The 25,703-nt window shown below is 36.1% G+C and overlaps 1 protein-coding gene across 2 annotated transcripts in view; it reads left to right on the top strand.

Moving 5' to 3' along the window:
- The first annotated feature begins 4,060 nt into the window (after positions 1-4,060).
- Positions 4,061-25,703, top strand: part of LOC132125002 (B-cell scaffold protein with ankyrin repeats-like) — a 338,644-nt gene continuing 317,001 nt past the window's right edge. For both annotated transcript variants that reach the window (XM_059536208.1, XM_059536200.1), the window contains exons 1-2: positions 4,061-4,194; positions 5,195-5,590. In XM_059536208.1, coding sequence (XP_059392191.1) covers positions 4,182-4,194; positions 5,195-5,590 — 409 coding nt within the window. In that variant the 5' untranslated portion in view covers positions 4,061-4,181. The remainder of the gene's footprint in view (positions 4,195-5,194; positions 5,591-25,703) is intronic.

Genomic DNA, 25,703 nt, shown 5'->3' with positions numbered 1-25,703 from the left:
ATTATTTTCTTATTTCTTTCTCATTGGTTCCTACAGTATTAAACTGTTGTATTGGTGACTGTTTGAGATCTGATTGATAATCAGCAATGTTCCAGAGGACGGGGTTACTGGAAATTCAATGTATCGTTTCTAAATGATGATTCATTTGTTGATATTACCAGGAGATTTATCAAAGAATTTTTTGAAGATAATGAAAACTCCTCTAGTCCACATAATGTTTGGGAAGCCTTTAAATGTTCTTTTAGAGGACATGCGATTAAGATGGGATCAATTAAGAAAAAAAGAAACCTAAAACAGGAACAAGAACTTATTGATGAAATAATTGAGCTACAACAATTATTAGATACAAGTTACGCTACTGAAACAGAAATATTAATTAAAAGAAAACAAGATAAATTGGCGAGTCTTTATCATGAACGGGTAAACGGAGTTATGGTTAGGTCACACGCTGCTTGGATGGATAAGGGAGAGAAGTGTACGGCGCCCTTTTTACAGTTAAATCAAAGAAATTCTGTTAAAAAGAATATCATGAGTTTATACAGAAATGATGTCTTAGTCACAAATCCACAAGAAATATTGCAGGAAGAATGTGAATATTTTAAAACTCTATATTCTAACGATGCAATATTGGAGTCCCTAAATGGTGTGACTGAGCAATATTTCCCTTTGAACAATGTCTGTGCTTTCTACTTAAAAATAACAGAGCAGGAGTCATTGGAGGCAATTAATTAATTTTCATCTGGTAAATCTCCTGGTATCGATGGAATTCCTATTGAGATGTATAAGATTTTTTTTACAGAAATGAAAAAACCCTTATTAGAATCTTTCAACTTTTCATTTCAACAAGGTAATTTATCTAATTCACAAAGAGAGGGAGTTATCTCAATACTCTTAAAACAAAATCCTGATGGGAAATATAAAGATCCAAAATGGTTAAAAAATTGGCGTCCATTGACACTGCTCTGTTGTGATACTCGTATTTTATCTAAATGTATTGCTTTAAGAATAAAAAATATAATTGGAGATGTTATAAACAACAATCAAGCAGGTTTTATTAAGGGGAGATTTATAGGAGATAACTTGAGACAAATACTGGACACTATACATTTTTATGAGAACCATCAGGAACCAGGATTATTGTTTATTGCTGATTTCGAAAAGGCATTTGATAAAGTTCAATGGAAGTTCATAAAACAATGTCTTAGCTTTTTTAATTTTGGGAAAAACTTAAAAACTTAATACAGTGGTTTGAAACTCTTTATAATCATCCAGTTAGTCGAGTGATTAATAACAGTCATATATCAGACACATTTTTATTAACGCAAGGAGTCCGTCAAGGGTGTCCTATGTCACTGTATCTCTTTATTTTATGTATTGAAATTCTGGCTATTAAAATTAGGAACAATCCAGATATATCAGGTCTATCTGCAATCTTTTTTATAAAACCAACACAATCCACTTTGGAAGGACTAATAAGGGAATTAAATACTTTTTCAAAAATATCTGGTTTGAAACCTAATTTTGCAAAATGTAACATTCTGAGAATTGGGACATTAAAAGACACAGATTTTATTGCCAGTTCCGTTCCTGTTAAATGGATTAATGGAGACGTTAATTTATTAGGGATTCATCTACCTGACAACTTTAAAGAAATTGTTAAATTCAATTATGAGAGAAGGATGGAAAAGGCAGATAGAATTTTACAACCTTGGAGGGGGAACTCTCTGACAATTCAAGGAAAAGTAACTCTGATTAATACATTAGTAATTCCACAATTTACCCACTTACTAATGCTTCTTCCTTCACCTAGTATGAAGTTCTTCAAACATTTCGAACAAAAAATGTTCAAATTTATATGGAACAATAAACAAGATAAAATTAAAAGGCAGTATTTATATAATTCTTATGATAACGGTGGACTGAATTTGAAAAATCTTCGAATGATGGATTGTTCCTTGAAAGCCTCCTGGGTTGCTAAAATTTATCACAACAAACAATGGATCACAAGCCAGAGATTATATTCAGCCTTTTCCTTTTTCTCGAATAATATATTTCCTTTTTACCAATTAAAAGCAATACATATTGATAAAATATTTCAAAATAGTTTAAAAGAGTTATCACCATTCTTCAAGGATGCACTGAAAGCTTGGTTGAATTTCCAGTACCACCCTCCAGATACAATTCAAGACATTCAGACACAGTTGCTATGGATGAATTCAAACATTACCGTTGGAGACAAGCCATTGTTGTGGGAGGAATGTGTCAAAAATGGGTTAATTTTTGTCAATGACCTTTTAGATTTATCTGGAGATTTTATTTCTTTTGAAAATTTGAGAAATGTTTTTAGCATTTCTCTCAATCAGTTACAATTCAACCAGCTGATTTCTGCAATTCCTAAAACTTGGAAAATGAAACTGCAAAATGAAAAGAAGAATAAATTAATGGTTTGTCTCCCACCAATAAGATGCCTTAAATGGTTGTCTGGTGTAAAGATAAATAAAATAATATATATTTGGAATTTAAATATTACAGGCACTGCACTTTTTCCACACAGAATATGCCTGTTTTGGGAAGATGAATTTAATGATCCAATTTTATGGAAAGATTACTTTAGAACAATTTATAGAAACTACAATTTATAGAAAATAAATGGAATGTTTGCTTATTTGAGTTAGAGATATAAATATAAATATAAATAAAAGGTGCGCCATATGTTATGGCATAAATGTTTTGCTAATTCTATTGTGTTTTATGTTTATTGATTTTTTGATCAGTAGTATTGATTTATTTTATTTTTCATTTTCTTATGTTATTAACTTTATTTGCTTTGTGCTTCGTTTTACTTTGCTTTCTTGTCATAACACGGTGTGGATGATTGTGGTTGTGGTATGAATGCATGGTGGGGTGGGTGGGGGGTTTGAAGCTTGTCTTGTTATTTTGCTCTGTAATAAAAAAATAAAAAATAAAAAAAATACCGGATACATATGGTATAGTATTGCCACCTTAAAAAAACACAAACAAATGTCACGCTCAATAGTGCTAAATATCAATAAAAAAAAATAAAAAAATGCCTCGCAGGTGTGCAATGATAAATTGTTCTAATAGTGGGAAAGGGTTGTCCTATTTCTCATTTCCCAAGGACGAAAAAAGGTAACACGTGTGGACTGTGTTAATTGTCAAAGCCTATCTGAATTTACGGTGGTTCATGTGGGAGGGAATGTTGGCCAAATGCCAAGTTGGCTAATGTCCAAAATCGGCCAGGTTGCACGGGCTACCACAGATCGTAATGATACGTGTTGTTGGGAGGGGGACTCTTCCCTTACTCGATTGCTACATACAAATTGTATGTATAATTAATTTTTCAACGGCTCTGGAAAGCAACATAGACATTCTCTGAAAGCACCAAAAGGACTGAAGGATTGCCGTAAAGCAGTATCTCTGGTCGTACGATGTGTATGATGTCATTGACATTTTAAAATACTTTTTAAAGCAAATAAGTGACTCTAAAAAAATCTAACACCCAGCAATGTGTAATTTCTTTGCATCTCCTTTCGAATACAACATTCAAATTACTAGACAAAAAATTATATCCTGAGAAAAGTGTATTTTGAGGGGTATACCGCCATTGACCTCCATTCATTCTGCACTCGTCCTGTGAGCACCCTCATATGGAATCAGAGTGGAACTGCAACCAGTTCAGAAGCCGGAAGTGTAGTGAGAGTGAAACTTCTCGCCATATTAGACATTCTCTGCTTTGGGACAGTTTACGCCGTGATGCTGTGACGCAATCACACTTCACATCCTCACTTCGGAGTCCATGCACTTAAGTTTGGGACACAGCAATTGTCTGCAAAAAGCCCACATGACAACCCCCCCCCCCACCCCTTCTTTCCGTCTATCATTAAACTTTTTTTCAAAGCTCTATAAATTATTAAAATATGAAGACTTTACATTTATAATTTATATTTATTAGCATGAAAAAACTGTGATCAACTTCACTTCCCATATTTAAATAAATATGCATGTAAAGGGAAATATTCACCATTCAGACACTGGTGCCTCCATGACACGGAAACTAGTAGACTGTGGAGAGATTGGTCAGAGTGTACAAAGTGCTGTTGTCTGATCAAACATCTTCCCTGTCAGTACATAGCAGCACACATCAGTAGAGAGACAGAGACATGAGCAATTCATGTAAGTTTACCTTTGTTTCTTTTAGTTTTGAGTCTTTAACTTAGTTGTTCAGTTAATTTGCCACTGAAACTTAAAAAATATGTTGTAAATGTTTACTCACAAGATGTTTTGTACAACTAAAGAATAAATGTGACATTTGCTTTAACTGAAGATATTTTTAAACTCTGATATAGCTGAAACCAAGTATAAATAGTTCAAATTAAACAGCTTCACTACGCATTCCCAAATCTAAATGCAGTTTGCATATAAGTAAATTTTAAAAGTTGATTACATTTTAAATGTTATTATATTAAAACTGTGGAATCTAACTGTATCTTAAATGTCTAAGTGAGTTACAAAATGGCTCATAGTTAAATAATATATAATATATTATAATAATTATATATATATATATATATATATATATATATATATATATAACTTAAACTACGTGAAGTTATTTTAACTTTAAAAAATATTCAGAAGAAAAAAAATTTTGGAAGAAATGTAAAACAAAATGTAAGTGGTCCTTTCCATGGCAACACTTGGCACTGGACAGTTAATAGGTTGTTCTGAGTGTTTACAGTTGAGCCAACACCCATGTCACCCAAAGCTTGTTGCTGAGATATGGCTTGTACATTTTTGCTATACAAAAATTGCTAGGGTTTGGCAAGATGCCAAGCTGCCAGTCTGATACTTCCAGAGTGCTTGGTTGACTGAATTAAATGAGCCCATCCTTGTGTCAATATGGGCACTATGGGCCCCAAGTCATACCAGACCTCTCCTCTATAAGAATTTGACAAACTGTTCATTACAATGTGACAAACAGTGTGGGATGAGTTATGCACTGAAGTTTTGTCTTGGAAAAAGTAGGCTATAGTACACCACTAAGTTGAACAGAAATCCCAATATGATGGTATATTTTACATAAAAACAAGTAAACAATACACTTAGAGTTTAACTGAATATATCTTTAAATATGTAACAAAACTAGAGAAATATTGAAATTTACCATTTTTAGCTGAAGATCTCCTGATCATCTATGAAGCAGAGGCCGAGCAGTGGGCATCATACCTGCACTTCCATCTGGTAGGGCCAATTCCTGAGGCTGGCATCTGTTGTTATGATATTGCTTTGGTGACAAGTCGCCAGGATGACTTCCTGCGACTTAGTGGATACAAATGTAAGCTGCTTATCCTGTCGCGTGGCATGCTGGAGGGGTTATGCCAGCTCCGGCGGTACTTTCTGAATCGTGTATTGCGACCAGAGACAAATGTGGTGATTCTCTTATGTGGAGTGGAAAGCTTGGATCCTCTGCTAGAGCTGGTTCCACTGAAGAGAGAGCAGTGTCTCCAAATCTCCAGTGAGCAGGAGCCCCGGGACTATCAACTTGCTGTGGCAGAGATTGTTCACAAAGGTAAGAAAGTTTGGGAAGTTTTGGAATTGGGTTGGCAACAAAAACAAAAATGTAGATTTGATCCCTAAAATATATTTTAAAAAATGTTTTTGAATATTTACATAACATCTAACATTTACATAAGTTTTAGTAACACTGTATTCCCTTAAAGTTTATTATTATTATACAATTCCATTCTAAATATATGCATGCAATTGTACTCTTTATACATTATACATATGTAATTTATTGTAATTTTATTTATACTATTATAAACTATTATACTATTTAGTCTTTACAGAAAATATATATTTTTTTAGACTGAAAAAAAAGCCACAAAGTGCATTTTGTAATATATTGACATTTGAAGGTAAAACCTTTAGAAGGGGTGGTGGTGGCGGTGGCGCAGTGGATAAGACACATGCCTTTGGCATGAGAGACCCGGGTTCGAATCCACTGTGTGACACCAATGTATCCCCGAGCAAGACACTTAACCCCTAGTTGCTCCAGAGGCGTGCGACCTCTGACATATATAGCAATTGTAAGTCGCTTTGGATAAAAGCGTCAGCTAAATGAATAAATGTAATGTAATGTAAAAACCTATATATGTGAGTGTGAGTGTGTGTGTGTTTGCGTGTGTGCAATCATGTACCAAGCCAAAAACAAGCCTTTTACCTTAGCCAGTTCTTCTGGAATTTTCAGTTGACTGACTCTATAGAAGTTAAACATGAGATAGAATTTGTTTTGGGTATATGTATAACAGGCAGTCTTTGTTCTGATTAATCAATTGTTTGTTCCAAAGCAAATGGTTTTGGCTGAGGGCAAAGTTTCATAACTTTTATATTTTAAGACCCAACCAACAAACGCATTGACCAGTGAGAAATCCTCATAACCTTTGAAAGGATACTACAACAAAGATATAAATTGGACTTTCAAACTAATGTTTTATTATGAATATGAGATTGACCTGAAGAACAAATGCTTTATAAGATGCAGTTAATCATACTCGCACAGTCGATTCCTCTCATAATGTTCTATGCCAGGGGTGTCCAAACTAGCTCCTAGCAAATTAATGGCAAATTAAATTTTTATGCCATTTATTATTAATATTATTATTTTTTAGAATTAAACTGTACATATCTTTGTGTGTGTGTGTGTGTGTGTTCTGAATAAGGTAACCCTATTGTCTGAAATAATTAGTTCTGCACACAATTTTTAAAAGGGTCATTGGATGCCCATTTTCCACAAGTTGATGTGATTCTTTAGGGTCTAAATGAAAAGTCTGTAACATAGTTTGGTTAAAATTTCTCACTGGTAGCGTAAAACACACTTTTAACCCTGTCAAAAACAGCTCTTTTCAGAGAGAGACGTTTTTTAGCATTTTCCTTTACATGCAAATAAGCTATATTGACCCGGCCCCTCTCTTCCGAGCCGGTCTCTGAGTGACTGTTTATTCATAGGGGAACTTGTTAATTAGCACATTATTAGGAAAGGCAATTTGCAAAGATTAATTATAAAAACTTATACTCACTTCTTCTGTTGGTGAAGCTTGTTCACAAATGATTCATGCAAACATAGACACATTTAGGTAGACCGGCGCCTCAGATGTCAGGAGTAAATGAGAACTGCTATGTCAGTCGCTTAGGAGAAGTTCTTGTCTACATCTGCTCCAGTGGCCAAACAATGGTGGACTGATGACTGATGATAGGGTGGGTCTGAGCTAAGACACCAGTCCAGTCTGTGCCGAAACACCACTGTCAATCAAACTATCATGGGAGGGGCCTGCCTGTGTGACATCACATAGAAAAGCATCTGAGATCGGCTCGATTTAAGAAAGGGGAAATGATTTAACAAGATTAAAAAGATGCTTCTTATGAGATGCTTCTTATTTATTTACATAATCTTGTTGTGGGGCTGTTGTAAAAAAAATGATATCACACTCACAGCCATGTGATTTGAACTATGCCCAGGAGCTGAAATGGTTGGTTCAATTAGTTTTGTTGTGGCCACGACATAATAACTTGTGGGAACATAATGTGTCGTGGCCACAAGATATACATTTTTGGGAACGTCATATTAACTCGTGGGAATGATAGGATATATTATTGGTTATATTTTTATATTTGTTTATATTTACTTTTTTTCCTTCATTTTGATCTGTTTACTTAAATTTCTGAATACTTTTGTTAATAATAGCCTACTGTAAATGCTCAACATGATATTTGGTCTGTAGGTTCATGCTTACTGCTGAATCACCATGCTGATATAGTCAAGTCACCTTTATTTATATAGCGCTTTAAACAAAATACATTGCGTCAAAGCAACTGAACAACATTCATTAGGAAAACAGTGTGTCAATAATGCAAAATGATAGTTAAAGGCAGTTCATCATTGAATTCAGTGATGTCATCTCTGTTCAGTTTAAATAGTGTCTGTTCATTTATTTGCAATCAAGTCAACGATATCGCTGTAGATGAAGTGACCCCAACTAAGCAAGCCAGAGGCGACAGCGGCAAGGAACTGAAACTCCATCGGTGACAGAATGGAGAAAAAAACCTTGGGAGAAACCAGGTTCAGTTGAGGGGCCAGTTCTCCTCTGATCAGACGAAACCAGTAGTTCAATTCCAGACTGCAGCAAAGTCAGATTGTGCAGAAGAATCATCTGTTTCCTTGTGGTCTTGTCCTGGTGGTCCTCTGAGACAAGGTCTTTACAGGGGATCTGTATCTGGGGCTCTAGTTGTCCTGGTTTCCGCTGTCTTTCAGGGCTGTAGATGTCCTTTCTAGGTGCTGATCCACCATCTGGTCTGGATACGTACTGGATCCGGGTGGCTGCAGTGACCCTCTGATCTGGATACAGACTGGATCTGGTGGCTACGGTGACCTCGGAATAAGAGAGAAACAGACTAATATTAGCGTAGATGCAATTCTTCTAATGATGTAGCAAGTACATCGGGTGTTATGGGAAGTGTTCCCGGTTCCGGCTTACCTAATTAATGCAGCCTAAAAATCCTTTAACGGATTTGGATATTAAAAGCATATTAGTATGTTATGTGTAAACCAGGTTAAAGAGATGGGTCTTTAATCTAGATTTAAACTGCAAGAGTGTGTCTGCCTCCCGAACAATGTTAGGTAGGTTATTCCAGAGTTAAGGCGCCAAATAGGAAAAGGATCTGCCACCCGCAGTTGATTTTGATATTCTAGGTATTATCAAATTGCCTGAGTTTTGAGAACGTAGCTGACGTAGAGGATTATAATGTAAAAGGAGCTCATTCAAATACTGAGGTGCTAAACCATTCAGGGCTTTATAAGTAATAATCAATATGTTAAAATCTATACGATGTTTGATAGGGAGTCAGTGCAGTGTTGACAGGACCGGGCTAATATGGTCATACTTCCTGGTTCTAGTAAGAACTCTTGCTGCTGCATTTTGGACTAGCTGTAGTTTGTTTACTAAGCGTGCAGAACAACCACCCAATAAAGCAATAATCTAACCTTGAGGTCATAAATGCATGGATTAACATTTCTGCATTTGACATTGAGAGCATAGGCCGTAATTTAGATATATTTTTGAGATGGAAAAATGCAGTTTTACAAATGCTAGAAATGTGGCTTTCTAAGGAAAGATTGCGATCAAATAGCACACCTAGGTTCCTAACAGATGACGAAGAATTGACAGAGCAACCATCAAGTATTAGACAGTGTTCTAGGTTATTACAAGCAGAGTTTTTAGGTCCTATAATTAACACCTCTGTTTTTTCAGAATTTAGCAGTAAGAAATTACTCGTCATCCAGTTTTTTATATCGACTATGCATTCCATTATTTTTTTAAATTGGTGTGTTTCACCGGGCCGCGGAGAAAAATAGAGCTGAGTATCATCAGCATAAGCATGTTGCTAGCATGATAAATATGTTGGTTGTATGTCGCTAACATGTTGCTAGCATGATTCACATGTTGATAGCATGTTTTTAGCATGATTAGCAAGTGACTAGCATGTTTGTATCATGATTAGGAAGTGACTAGCATGTCGCTAACATGTTACTAGCATGTTCCTAGCATGATTAGCATGTTGCTAGCATGTTGCTAGCATGATTAACGTGTTGCTAACATGACTAGCATGATTAGCATGTTGTTAGTATGTCGTTTGTTGCTAGCATGTTGCAAGCATGTCGCTAGCATAATTAACATGTTGCTAGCATGATTAGCATGTTGTTAGTATGTCGCTAGTTGCTAGCATGTCGTTAGCATGTTACTAGCATGTTCCTAACATGTTTCTAGCATGATTAGTATGTTGCTAGCATGTTGCTATCATGTTTCTAGCATGATTAGCATGTTGTTAACATGTTGCTAGCATTTTTCTAGCATGATAAGCATGATTAACATGTTGTTAGCATGTTTGTAGCATGATTAGCAAGTGACTAGCATGTCGCTAACATGTTACTAGCATGTTCCTAGCATGTTTCTAGCATTATTAGCATGATTAGCATGTTTCTAGCATGAGTAATCTTTTTGCTACCATGTCGCTAGCATGATTAACATGTTATTAGCATGTCGTTAGCATGTTACTAGCATGTTACTACCATGTTTCTAGCATGATTAGCATGTTGCTAGCATGTTTCTAGCATGATTAGCATGCAACTAGCATGTTGCTAGCATGTTTCTAGCATGATTAGCATGTTGCTAGCATGTTGCTAGCATGTCCCTAGCATGATTAGCATGTTGCTAGCATGTCGTTAGCATGTTTCTAGCATGATTAGCATGTGACTAACATGTTGCTATCATGATTTTAGCATGATTAGCATGTTGCTAGCATGTTTCTAGCATGATTAGCATACGACTAGCATGTTTCTAGCATGATTAACATGTTGTTAGCATGTTTCTAGCATGACTGGCATGATTTTAGCATGATTAGCATGTGACTAACATGTTGCTAACATGATTTTAGCATGATTAGCATGTTGTTAACATGTTTCTAGCATGATTAGCATGCAACTAGCATGTTTCTAGCATGATTAGCATGTTGCTAACATGTTTCTAGCATTACTAGCATCCGACTAGCATGTTGTTATCATGTTGCTAGCATGTTTCTAGCATGATTAGCATGTTGTTAGCATGTTTCTAGCATGCGACTAGCATTTTGCTAGCATGTTGCTAACATGATAAGCATGTTGCTAGCATGCGACTAGCATGTTGCTAGCATGATTTTAGCATGATTAGCATGATGCTAACATGTTTCTAGCATGTTCCTAACATGATTAGCATGTTGTTAGCATGATTTTAGCATGATTAGCATGTTGCTACCATGTTTCTAGCATTATTAGCATGCGACTAGCATGTTTCTAGCATGATTTTAGCATGATTACCATGTTGCTATGATGTTTCTAGCATGATTAGCATTCGACTAGCATGATTAGTATTTTGTTAGAATGTTTATAGCATGATTAGCATGCTACTAGCATGTTGCTAGCATGATTTTAGCATGATTAGCATGTTGATAGCATGTTTCTAGCATGTGACTAGCATGTTGCTTGCATGATTTTAGCATGATTGGCATGATGGTAGCATGTTTCTAGCATGATTAGCATACGACTAGCATGTTGCTAGCATGTTTCTAGCATGATTAACATGTTAATAGCATGTTGTTAACATGTTTCTACCATGATTAACATGCGACTATCATGTTGCTAGCATGTTTCTAGCTTGATTAGCATGCGACTAACATGTTGCTATCATGATTTTAGCATGATTAGCATGCGACTATCATGATTAGCATGCTACTAGCATGTTGTTAACATGATTAGCATGTTGTTAGCATGTTTCTAGCATGACTAGCATGCAACTAGCATGTTGCTAGCATGATTTTAGCATGATTAGCATGCTGCTAGCATGTTTCTATCATTTTTCTAGCATTATTAGCATGAGACTAGCATGTTGCTAGCATGATTAGCATGTTGCTAGCATGATTTTAGCATGATTAGCATGTTGTTAGCATGTCCCTAGCATGATTAACATGCGACTAGCATGTTTCTAGCATGATTTTAGCATGATTAGCATGTTGCTATCATGTTTCTAGCATGATTAGCATTCGACTAGCATGATTAGTATTTTGTTAGAATGTTTATAGCATGATTGGCATGCGACTAGCATGTTGCTAGCATGATTAGCATGTTGCTAGCATGATTTTAGCATGATTAGCATGTTCTTAGCATGTCCCTAGCATGATTAACATGCGACTAGCATGTTTCTAGCATGATTTTAGCATGATTAGCATGTTGCTATCATGTTTCTAGCATGATTAGCATTCGACTAGCATGATTAGTATTTTGTTAGAATGTTTATAGCATGATTAGCATGCGACTAGCATGTTGCTAGCATGATATTACCATGATTAACATTTTTCTAACATGACTAGCATGCGACTAGCATGTTGCTAACATGATTAGCATGTTGCTAGCATGTTTCTAGCATGACTAGCATGCAACTAGCATGTTGCTAGCATGATTTTAGAATGATTAGCATGATGCTAGCATGTTGCTAGCATGTGACTAGCATGTTGCTAGCATGATTAGCATGTTGCTAGCATGATTTTAGCATGATTAGCATGTTGTTAGCATGTCCCTAGCATTATTTTAGCATGATTAGCATATTGCTAGCATGATTTTAGCATGATGTTAGCATGTTTCTAGCATGGTTAACATGCGACTAGCATGTTTCTAGCATGATTAGCATGTTGCTAGCATGTTTCTAGCATGACTAGCATGCGACTAGCATGTTTCTAACATGACTAGCATGTAGCTTGCATGTTTCTAGCATGCGACTAGCATGTTGCTAGCATGATTTTTGCATGATTAGCATGATGCTAGCATGTTTCTAACATGTTTCTAGCATGATTAGCATATGACTACCATGTTGCTAGCATGTTTCTAGCATGACTAGCATGCGAATAGCATGTTGTTATCATGTTTCTAGCATGATTAGCATGTTGCTAGCATGTTTCCAGCATGATTAGCATGAGGCTAGCATGTTGCTAGCATGATTTTAGCATGATTAGCATATTATTAGGATAGATAGATAGATAGATAGATAGATAGATAGATAGATAGATAGATAGATAGATAGATAGATAGATAGACAGACAGACAGACAGATAGATAGAGTTTGAATGAGTTTAAATTGATTAGCATCAAAGCTTGATTGAGTCTAATTGGATTTGGAGCTTGGGTCATCTGAACATCCTGTCAATGAAAGTCTATGGGCATTTTTATGATTTTTAATATTAATTTTTAAGAAAACCGTAACTCAAACCAGTCTGAAAAGATATAGCACACCGAGTCAGAACAGTATGAAGGTCTGACCCGAGTTTGGAGTATGTAGCTTGAACGATCTAGGAGGAGTTAGTGTCCAAAAATTTTGCGGCCAGAAAAATAATAATAAGAAGAAGAAGAAGAAGAAGAAGTTTAAATAGGATTTCAGTAAGTTGACTTTCTCAAGCCAACTTAATAATCAGTGTTGGGAAGGTTACTTTGGAAATGTAATGGGTTACAGATTACAAGTTACCCTATTTAAAATGTAATAGTAGTGTAACTTTTTCAATTACTTTATTAAAGTAATGTAACTGATTACTTTTGATTACTTTTTGATTACTTTTAAAAATCTCTAATAAATGTTTATTTGCAACCGTTAGTCAACATTTACACCATGCAGGTTTAACCTTAAAGTAGAGCTCAATACTGTCAGACTTTCACCATCCTTCATCACTTGAATTAAGATGATCAAATTTGAACAAATCCACCACACAATCAGACTTTAGTTCTGCATTTTACTTTAAGATTGATCTAAAGTTCACTGCAAATTTAAAATCATAAGAAACTGTTTAGTGAAACTTTTTTTGAAACCAAATCTTTGCATAGTTTCAGGAAACACTGCTTCTAACAATAGTTTGGAAAGAAAAAGTTAATTAAAAAATAATAAATAAAAGCATATACATCAACTCAAATATGTTTATCTAATAAGCATACCTCCTATTCTGTGTACTAAACTCCTGAAACATTGCTGCTCTTTGTATATGATGATAGTTTTCTCAAAACAAGTTAAATGCTCATGAAGTGATTCATGTTAGAGATTGTGTTTATGTGTTCATGTACTCATATATCGAGACGGCAGAGGTTGAAAACACTGCGAGCTTCAGTAGGCCTATGTATAGTAAATGAAACCGCAAGTCTGCATCAATTTCCATGAGGGGTGGACTGCGAAAAAAATTTCAGACCAGGAAATCTCAAACTCATACAAACAAATTCATGGACAACACTATTTTTTGTATGGACCTCACATAAAAAAAGTTTTAAATCTTTAGTTTGGGGACATGCAAAATAATTAAAAATTCTCTGCTGAACTGCACCTTCACTTCCATTTTTCTTTTCAGTCTCTTTATTTTGCCCTGTTATCCATCTCTCTCATGACTTTAATACTCAAGATTTAACAAAACTATACTTTCTAAATTGCCTACATGTCAAAATGAGTGCATCACTTCAATATATTTATAGAAAAATCCTAATTCATGAGTCATGTTTTTCCCTTACACAAATTTACCATGCTTTTATTATATAAAAGTACATTAACCTTGTTTTATTTATTTGCAAATGGAATACCATTTGTATTTGTTTTTAAATAAATACATTTGTAAGATAATTTTTAATTTGTGGCATGGTGTATTGTGTGCTTTGTGGCAATAGTAACCTTTGTCTCTGGATTTATAGCAAAATATTAAAACATAAATTTTCGTAAGGGTTGTGTAGTTGTCTGTCATAGCTTCCCCTAAACCTATAATAATCTCATTATTTTTCATCTTAATTACTACTGTAACATTACAATAGATAATAATGACGTCGTTTATGCAGTATTTTGAGTGAGTGTGATCAATGTGCTGTTGCTCCTTGACTAAGTGAACAAATACAAAACTACAATAGCATCTTTACAGATGAAACTGACCTGCACTGCAAACCCTGAAAAGTAGTTTTGCTTCTCTGCTCCAGCTGTGCGCTACAGTTCACTCCGGTCTCTCTCTCTTGCATTGATTACTCTGAGTCTGATCCAAACCGTTCGGCGGAGGCGCGGAGAGCGCACGCGACCAACCATTGCCAGTAACAACTAACCGATCCATGAATTATTAGAGATGTAATTATCGAATGGCGGATTCGGAAATGATCGCTTTAGTACAGTACATTCGGCAGGCAATTATACAATAATAATATTAAAATAGCGGGACAAATCGTCTGCCAGGCCACCGGGAATTGTCCCGGTTCTCCAGATGTCCGGTCCGCGCCTGTTCTCCACAGACACGCAGAACGTGCAGGATTCATAATGTCTTTTGCGGCTTAATATTCATAGACACTAGTCCATGCTTTGATTCAAGTGTACTGACCTACTTTTGATTTTTGTGTCCAAAATGTGGCATATTCTGTCCGCGTTAGGCAATAGCAATCCCGTTTTTATGACTGGATTCTACGAACCAGACTATGTTTCTGCATCGCAGAAATTATAGGGCCGTGTGTCTCAGAAGAAATCATTTAAATCTGTATGTGGATGTGTGAAATATTCATATGTAATCCCCTTTGTAATCTTTAAAAATTGCATAAGTAACCGTAATTTAATTACTCACTTTTTCTTAGTAACTGTAACTGATTACGGTTACATTTATTTTGTAATTAAATTACGTAACGCCATTACATGTAACTAGTTACTCCCCAACACTGTTAATAATATAGGCTTAGCTATAAACAAACAAATAAAGCTTTCTTATTCTCTCACTCGGGAGAAATCCGTTTCCATATTCGTTGCCCATTTGAAGCTTAAGTATTATTCGTGAGGTAAAATAGGCTTTGTTCTTCATGCGTGTTTCAGTATCGATGGAAAAAAATTATAATTAACAATATGTGGAGTAAGTGGACCGCTGCTAACGCTGAATGTCTGGTGAACGACTGCTGTTTCCAGTGAATATGTGCACGAGACACCAGCGCGATCAAACAGCAGAAACAGAAAATACTCAATTTTTGGTCACACATAAGGCACAAATCAAAAATGCAAAGTGTTAGTAGTTTGAAAAAAATCAAGAATAAAAACAGAGTTAATAATAATTATTGCTAAATGCTGGACCGTTCCCATTTCACTCTGCATATGGAACCTGAAGATTTTTTTTTTAAACCAAGAATGAACCGAAATGAAAATGAAAATATATATATATATATATACACATACATACATGGGTGTTATATTTATTTAATGTTTAATAACAATAGTATGCATATGATCCTTTGTGTAAAGGTCTTCTTTTAATTTTTGATGAGTAGACTGTAGCCTAAGACTCTTACGTTTTAAAATTAACTCACTGTAAATGTTTGAATATTTTTTAAAGACGTTACAATTTTATATCATAATGTTATTGTTGTTTTACTTCTTCCTTTTATTTCATCTTACAATTACATTCATTTCGCAATCTTTGCGCCACCTGGCAGTAGTTTCGCGAATGATTTTAACACGTGACTGAATTGCGGCGGTACACACGGCGGTAAAGCCCAATTAGTAAGTAAAAGTAAGTAAGTAAAATTTAGTTGTATAGCACATTTCACAGATAAAAATCACAAAGTGCTTCACAACAATAGGTAGAATACACAACACTTATAAATACATTACAGCACATAATCAAAATAAACAGAAGTACACATAAGGCCATCCTACAGTCTAGTTAAAAGCCTCTTTAAAAAGAAGAGTTTTCAACTGGGTTTTAAAATTTTCCAAACAATCCAAGCAGCGTATGGAAGGAGGCAAAGCGTTCCACTACCGAGGTGCCACAACTTGAAACGAACGGTCCCCTCTAGTTTTAAAATGTGTAAGGGGGGCAACTAAAAATCTCTGGCCTGTTGAGCTCAGACTACGTGAGGACGTACGCAGCTGTATTAGGTCAGAGATGTATGGGGGCGCCTGTCCTTGTAAGGCTCTAAAAGTTAGAACCAAAATTTTAAAGTGCATTTTAAATTTCACTGGTAGCCAATGAAGAGAAGCTAAAATAGGAGTAATATGTGCCCTTTTACTCGTGTGGGTTAAAAGCCTAGCAGCAGAATTTTGGACAGTCTGGAGACGACAAAGATCCTTCTTATTAAGGCAAATAAAAAGACTGTTACAATAGTCTAAACGAGACAAAATAAAAGCATGAATGATCATCTCCAACTCGGCCTTTGACATCAAGGCTCTTATCTTAGAAATGTTCCTTAATTGAAAGAAACAGTTTTTAATAAGTTGCTTCGAGTGTTTCTCCAGAGACATGGCCACATCAAAAACAACACCTAAGCTCCTGAGACTCGGCTGAACAGACGAACCTAAGGCACAGATATGTTGTTTTACCTGAGGGATGCTCTGCTCAGGGGCAATGATTAAAGTTTCACTCTTGGCTGAGTTCAGTATTAAAAAGTTATCATTTATCCACTTCTTGATCTTACTCAAACAGTTGATTAAAGATGACAATTTATATAACTCAGTAGGCTTAAAAGAACAGTATAACTGAATGTCATCGGCATACAAGTGATAAGAGACATCCTGAAACTGGCTAATTATCTGTCCTAGAGGAAGTATATACAGAAGGAAAAGAATCGTTCCCAGGACAGATACTGTAGGTTTGTCGAGTGGTGTTCCTCAGGGTTCTGACATGATCTGATTTATAAAAACACTAAAACTTCTACGGTAAAGTAAGATGAAAACCATTTTAAAACTGATCCAGATATCCCTAATAGATCCTGAAGTTTATTATGCATAATATTGTGATCAATAGTGTCAAAGGCAGATGTAAGGTCAAGTAAAACTAACTCTGTATGCTTCCCAGAATCAGCTGACATCAAAATATCACTTGAAACTTTCACCAGTGCAGTTTCCGTAGAATGTTTTTTTTTACGAAACCCTGACTGATATTTGTCAAAAATATCATTTATCTCGAAGAAAGTAGTAAGCTGCTCTGCTACCACTTTCTCTAGAATCTTAGCCATGAAAGGGAGTTTAGATATAGGCCTATAATGTATGGGTTGCAATGGGTCTAAACTGGGCTTTTTAAGAACAGGTTCAACAATAGCATGTTTAAAAAAAGTCAGGAACCACACCAGTTAAAAGAGAAGTATTGATCATTTCTACAGCACAGGGGCCAATACTATCAAAAACCTGCTTAAACAGCGAAGTCGGGAGAACATCACTATGGCCATAAGAGGGCTTCAACTTATCTAGCAGAGTGGTAACATCATGTAATGTCACTAGTTTAAAGGAGAAACACAGATGGGAAAGAGCAAAAGTGCAAGCCTTGTGTGCAGGATTAGGTAAAATGCTAGCTCTGATATCCTTAATTTTCTCAACAAAGAAGTCAAGGAATACATTACTTTTTGGCAGAGAGAGATTAGGCTGTCTACCTACTGTATGCTCATTATACCATGGTGTCATTCTGGTTTCCTTAACCTTCCTTAAGCGTAAAGGAGCAACTGTATTTAAAATGCTAGAAAAGAGAGAGACCGTAGCTTCTGTTACATCATCAAGTTGTTCTGAGGTTTTGGATATGCTAAGGAATTTGGATACATCAGGAAGATAACTTAAAAAACAGTCTTTTGTGGTAGAAGTGATGGTTCTTCCATACTTGTAACAAGAAGTAGAATTTACAATTTTGGCTATATGAAGTTTGCACAAAACTAAATAATGATCTGAGATATCATTTGGCTGCATAATTTCAACACTATCAACATCAATTCCATGTGACAATATTAAATCTAGAGTATGATTTCGACAATGAGTAGGTCCTGAAACGTGTTGTCTAACCCCAATAGAGTTCAGAATGTTTTTCATTATCAGCATGGATATTAAAATCACCAACTATTAAAACTTCTGTAGCCAGAACTAACTCGGATGTAAAATCACCAAACTCTTTAATAAAGTCTGTATGGTGCCCTGGTGGCCCAGTAGCCAGTACAAACATAACGGGATTTATCATTTACATTTGTTTCTCTGGATAATGTTACATGAAGCACCATTACTTCAAACGAGTTATACTTGAAGCCTGCCCTCTGAGAAATCCTGAAAACGTTGTTATAAATTGAAGCAACACCTCCCCCTTTGCCTTTTAGATGCGGCTCATGTTTATAACAGTAATCTTGGGAGGTGGACTCATTTAAAATAATGTAATCATCAGGTTTTAGCCAGGTTTCTGTCAAACAGAGCACATCTAGATTATGATCAGTGATCATATTATTTACAAAAAGTGTTTTCGTAGAAAGGGATCTGATATTCAATAAGCCAAGCTTTATCATTTGTTTTTCCGTATTGCATCTGTTTTTTATTTGTTGAACCTCAATTAAATTGTTAATCTTAACTTGGTTTGGATGTTTTTTGTATTTTCTAGTCCGGGTAACAGACACAGTCTCTATAGTGTGATATCTAGGTGAAAGAGTCTCTATGTGTTGAGAATTAGCTGACCTCTGTGACGTGAGGCAGCTAGCAGACGGTCGGTTTAGCCAGTATTTCTGCTTCCTGACCTGGGCCCCAGTTAGTCAAGTATAAACACTAAGACTATTTGCCATATTTATAGAGAGAAGAGTGGCGCCACCCCAGGAGGGATGAAGACCATCTCTTTCCAACAGGTCAGGTCTGCCCCAAAAGCTCGTACAATTGTTTATGAAACCTATGTTATTCTGTGGGCACCACTTAGACATCCAGCCATTGAGTGATGACAATCTGCTATGCATCTCGTCACCACGGTAAGCAGAGAGGGGCCCAGAGCATATTACAGTGTCTGACATTATGCTTGCAAGTTCACACACCTCTTTAATGTTATTTTTAGTGATCTCCGACTGGCGTAGTCGAACATCATTAGCCAGCACTTTTAAATTTGCCAAAATTTCAGGCGCTCTGGCTCCCGGTAAACATTTGACTATGGTGGCTGGTGTCTCTATATTCACGTCCCGTACAATAAAATCACCAATAACTACAGCACTTTCATGGGCTTTCAGGGGCTCTCTTGCCGGAACCGAGCAATGTACAGGAATCCCTGAGCTAGACGCATCCAAAGCCATATCTAGAGCCCTAACATTCTTACTGTCCTCAATTAAAGTTTGGATGCGTGTCTCTAATTCTGAAATCTTCTCTGTCAGCCTATTTCCCTGCATTTATCACATGTGAATCTCTCATCTGCGACAGAGATAGATAAACTGTACATGTGACAAGAGGTGTAAATAACAATAGAAGGAGAAGCCATTACTCACCGTGCTTGATGAAATATTCTTACCACAGTTGTTTGATGAACTTGTGAAAAACTGGAGCGAGAGAGAGGAGAGGAGAAAAGAAAACAGCGATAGGTTCGAATGAAAACGCTAATGACAAGCTAACGAGTGCTAACACTTTGCAGGTGTATTGCACTCACGGATATAAAATAAAAGTGAACGATCAAAATTAATCTGATAAGATTGATCGATAATATCAGAAATATGGTGTGAATTAAGTTATATTTTTTCACTTTAAAAAACAGAGAGTGATAGTAAGATAAAGATTCTTGAGAAAAAAAATAAAAACAGCTACACGGAGCAAATTTGTGTATTTGGTGTAATGCAATGCATTTATGTGATTTAAGGTAAAAAAAAAAAAAAAACACTTATTTTCCACATAATGTATAGCACTAACTTACTGGTTGCCACAAGGGCTACCACCATTGTGCCTTAAATTAAGCCCAGATTGCCTCAGCTGGGCTCACTGCCTATAGAATATAGTGTAGTAAAAATTTATAAAATTAATATTTACCTCATAGGTCTCACAGGTCAAGGTTCTATCATTTTAACTTATATGTTATATGTTAAAAGAGTTATTGTGTGCACATCCCACCTTCTGGCAGGTGCTGGACAAAGAAGGACTACTGAGGTGAAGAAATGTGATGTCCGCAACACTGCTAACTCCCATAATTTATTAAAAAACAAGCAACGTTTCGACCCTCAGGTTTTCATCAGGCTTAATATCAATGTGAAGTGAAATCACCTTTAAATAGACACAGGTGATCACCTTAATTAGACACAAACAAATACAAGTCATGTGACAATTACAAGTCATAATAACCCCACTCATTACTCAATTAAGGGAACAGTTGTATGGAGAAAACAATCAACATACATAGCCTACATGCAGAAACACAAATGCACTCATTGTAAGCATGGCTCGAACACAGATGTACTCATAAGAATGGCTTTATGTTAAAATCTTCATTAAGACCATAAGGAGATAATGTGTTTAAATAGTAAATCCAAAAAGTTTCCCGTTGGAGAAGCTTTTTACCATGATCACCTCCTCTAAACGGTTTGTTGACCCGCTCCACCCCAATATATCTAAGGGCGCTGACATTATGCCCAGCTAATTTAAAATGAGCAGCAACAGGACTACGTTCATCTCCTGTTCTGATGGTGCTTCTGTGCTCACTGATCCTAGTCCGTAGCGCTCTCGTTGTTTTACCGACATATGATAAGCCACATGGGCAACTGATTAAATAAATAACATGTGTGGTACTACATGTAATGGTGCCGCGAATAGATAGTGTCTTACCAGTGTGTGGATGATTAAAATTTTTACATTTATGCGTATACGAGCACTGGGCACAACTTCCACATCTATAATTACCCTCTGACATGTTAAAAAAAGAAGTTGTAAGTTGTGGACGTATATCATTCTTAACTAGATGGTCTTTTAAGTTAGATGCACGCTTAAAAATAAGCTTAGGTTTTTCTGGGAAGACTCTGATTAGTTTGGGGTCCGAATCAATAATGTGCCAATGTTTGTAAACAGATTTTCTAAATTCTGATACAAGTGGAGAGTATTTTACACAGCATAAAGGAGACTTATTTGGGGGTTTTGTGCGTTTATTTGATCGAAGGCACTCATCTTGCGTTGTCTGATCAAAACGTTCTTTTGCCGAATCCACCCAATCTTGTTTGTACCCTCTATTGAGGAATCTTTTTGTCAAGTCCGCAGCCTGCTTTGAGTAAGATGTGTTATCGCTGCATATTCTGCGTACACGATTAAACTGACTTATTGGGAGACTTTTGACCAACGGCCTGGGATGAAAACTATCCCCATGCAATATAGTGTTGCGATCTGTAGGCTTGCGAAAAAGATCAGTTTTTAAGACCGTACCATCTTTATATATCTGGATATCCAGAAAACTGATGCGTTGTTTATCATATTCCAGAGTAAATTTTAAATGTTCATTACAAGAGTTCAAATACTCCTGAAAGTCATTTAATACATCCACTGTGCAATCAATAATCAGAAAAATATCGTCAATAAACCTCTTGTAAAATAAGATCTTAGAGTAAAATGGATTTCTCTGATGCAGCACAAATTGATTCTCAAAAAGACCCGTAAATAAACAAGCATAATTAGGGGCCATTTTGCTTCCCATGGCAGTGCCTTTATTTTGTATATAAAACTCATCTTGGAAGCGAAAGAAGTTATTGGTAAGAACTATGTTCGCCAAGTCTAATATGCACTCAGTGCTAGGTTTTGACTCCGCCTTATTCAAAGATAGAAAATACTGAAGTGCTTCTAGGCCACCATCATGTGGAATATTTGTGTACAAACTCTGAACATCAAAAGTGGCCAACAAACAATTATCAGAAATATGATCAAAGGTCTTTAGTGAATTGATAAAATCGATAGAGTCACGTATATAAGAAGGAAGGGTAACCACTTCTGATTTAATAAAATAATCAACAAAGGCAGAAATATTTTCCGTTAGGCTACCAATCCCACTGACAATAGGTCTTCCCTTCAGAGGGGTATCTAAGCCCTTGTGGATTTTAGGGAGTGTATAAATTACAGGGATCACTGGATGTTCAATCTTAAGAAACTCAAAGGCATTTTTGTCAAATTCACCATTATTAAAATAATGTTCTAATTGAGAATATACCCCGTTCTTCAACCTATTAGTGGGAACAGATGATAATCTCTCATAGAATGTACAATCACTTAATTGTCTTTTAATTTCATTTTCATAATCCACAACATTTTGCAAAACAACAGCTCCCCCCTTATCAGCAGGCCGTACCACAATTCTATTGTCCTTACTCAGATCCATTACAGCTATTCTTTCTTCTTTAGTCAGGTTATTGTACACTTTATATTCTTTTTTATTTCTTAGTAGACCCTTTACATCATTCTCAACCAAACGACAGTATGTATCCAAAGAGGCATTACGGTGCTTAGGAGGAATAAAAGTTGATCTTTTCTTAAAGCGACTATGGGACAAGTCACTAGGGGCAGAGGAAACAGGCGACAGGACTTGATCCAGAGAGGGAACACTCATGGTTAAACTGTCCTTCACATCAGAATGGAAAAACTCCCTCAATCTAAGATTACGAAAGAACTTCTGGAAATCAATAATAGTCTCAAAGTCATTAGTATGAGTAGTTGGGACAAAACTCAGTCCTTTACTCAAGGCTGACGTACAAGCCTCAGACAAAGTTTTTTCAGAAAGATTAATTACCGTACTCTCCTGCTGGTCTGAATACGGGGCTGTCTGCGACCTCTTTCGCTGACTTCTTCGGCATCGTTTTTTCCTGGAAACGGGTCTGCTCTCCGCCATCGTTTTTTGGTTTATTGAGGTTTATTGACAATATTTTTCTGATTATTGATTGCACAGTGGATGTATTAAATGACTTTCAGGAGTATTTGAACTCTTGTAATGAACATTTAAAATTTACTCTGGAATATGATAAACAACGCATCAGTTTTCTGGATATCCAGATATATAAAGATGGTACGGTCTTAAAAACTGATCTTTTTCGCAAGCCTACAGATCGCAACACTATATTGCATGGGGATAGTTTTCATCCCAGGCCGTTGGTCAAAAGTCTCCCAATAAGTCAGTTTAATCGTGTACGCAGAATATGCAGCGATAACACATCTTACTCAAAGCAGGCTGCGGACTTGACAAAAAGATTCCTCAATAGAGGGTACAAACAAGATTGGGTGGATTCGGCAAAAGAACGTTCTGATCAGACAACGCAAGATGAGTGCCTTCGATCAAATAAATGCACAAACCCCCCAAATAAGTCTCCTTTATGCTGTGTAAAATACTCTCCACTTGTATCAGAATTTAGAAAATCTGTTTACAAACATTGGCACATTATTGATTCGGACCCCAAACTAATCAGAGTCTTCCCAGAAAAACCTAAGCTTATTTGTAAGCGTGCTTCTAACTTAAAAGACCATCTAGTTAAGAATGATATACGTCCACAACTTACAACTTCTTTTTTTAACATGCCAGAGGGTAATTATAGATGTGGAAGTTGTGCCCAGTGCTCGTATACGCATAAATGTAAAAATTTTAATCATCCACACACTGGTAAGACACTATCTATTCGCAGCACCATTACATGTAGTACCACACATGTTATTTATTTAATCAGTTGCCCATGTGGCTTATCATATGTCGGTAAAACAACGAGAGCACTACGGACTAGGATCAGTGAGCACAGAAGCACCATCAGAACAGGAGATGAACGTAGTCCTGTTGCTGCTCATTTTAAATTAGCTGGGCATAATGTCAGCGCCCTTAGATATATTGGGGTGGAGCGGGTCAACAAACCGTTTAGAGGAGGTGATCATGGTAAAAAGCTTCTCCAACGGGAAACTTTTTGGATTTACTATTTAAACACATTATCTCCTTATGGTCTTAATGAAGATTTTGACATAAAGCCATTCTTATGAGTACATCTGTGTTCGAGCCATTCTTACAATGAGTGCATTTGTGTTTCTGCATGTAGGCTATGTATGTTGATTGTTTTCTCCATACAACTGTTCCCTTAATTGAGTAATGAGTGGGGTTATTATGACTTTGTAATTGTCACATGACTTGTATTTGTGTGTGTCTAATTAAGGTGATCACCTGTGTCTATTTAAAGGTGATTTCACTTCACATTGATATTAAGCCTGATGAAGATCTGAGGGTCGAAACGTTGCTTGTTTTTTAATAAATTATGGGAGTTAGCAGTGTTGCGGACATCACATTTCTTCACCTCTATCATTTTAACTATCATAAAGGAATCTTCAGTGACTGAATGTTACTGTTTTTATGTGGTATGATGGTGTTTTTTGTGGCATTCAGAAACCCTGATGTACAAGGAGGTCTAATTTAACAATAGTTAGAGAAAGACTTATAGTGAATTGTCCAAGTAAGCTCACAGTGAATTGCACCCTGGTGGTATTAAATTGCCACATTATGGATTTTTTGAAAATTACCTTTCATGTAGTGTGTAACACAGCTCTAAGTGAATGAAAACATCCTGGCAAGTTTTAAAGGGGTCATATGATGTTGCAAAAAAAAAAAAAAAAAAAAATGGGTATTTGGTGTAATGCAATGCGTTTATGTGATTTAAGGTAAAAAAAAATATATATATATATTTTCCACATAATGTACATAATTGTTGTTCCTCTTTGCTCCACCTTTCTTAAACACATCAATTTTTACAAAGCTAATCGTTCTGAAAAGTGAGGTGTACGCTGATTTGGCAGCTATCCAGTGCGTTGTGATTGGCTCAAGCATGTGACGGAAATGTTAAGTACCTTAACACACTATGATACCGTCTCCCAGCAGCATGAGACAAAAACAATAAAACCCATTACAAACAAGGCATTTGTTGCATTCAGTGGGGAAATAATTACTGATTATATTGACTTATGCTGTTTTTTAACACGTTGCATTGCGTATCGCACATAAAACCATGTCTGCATTTGTGATTAGAGAAATTACAAACAACAAGCGCTACTCTTCACTCTTCAGAACTCACGTTTGAATCATCATTCACAAATTCTTTAAATATAAAAAACGTACTTACAGACTGTTAGCCAGAAGCACCAGACTGTCCTTGCAAAGAGTGAGAAACGGCTGGCAGATTAATCTCTAGGCATGTCAAAGTGGATATCAAACAATACAAAACTATAATGCTATACGAAACAGAAAAGTTAATTAATTTCCTCACAAATGGGTGCATAGTTATTACAATTATTATTAATTACTCTTACAGTTACTTGATGCGTTTCTGGTCTCAAATTGTATTTTTTATTTTCTTACAGTTT

The sequence above is a fragment of the Carassius carassius genome, chromosome 3 (genome assembly GCF_963082965.1).
Source record: "Carassius carassius chromosome 3, fCarCar2.1, whole genome shotgun sequence".
Classification (NCBI taxonomy): Eukaryota; Metazoa; Chordata; class Actinopteri; order Cypriniformes; family Cyprinidae; genus Carassius; species Carassius carassius.
Note: the sequence above shows the minus strand (reverse complement) of the source record. Positions and strands in the feature narration are given on the sequence as shown.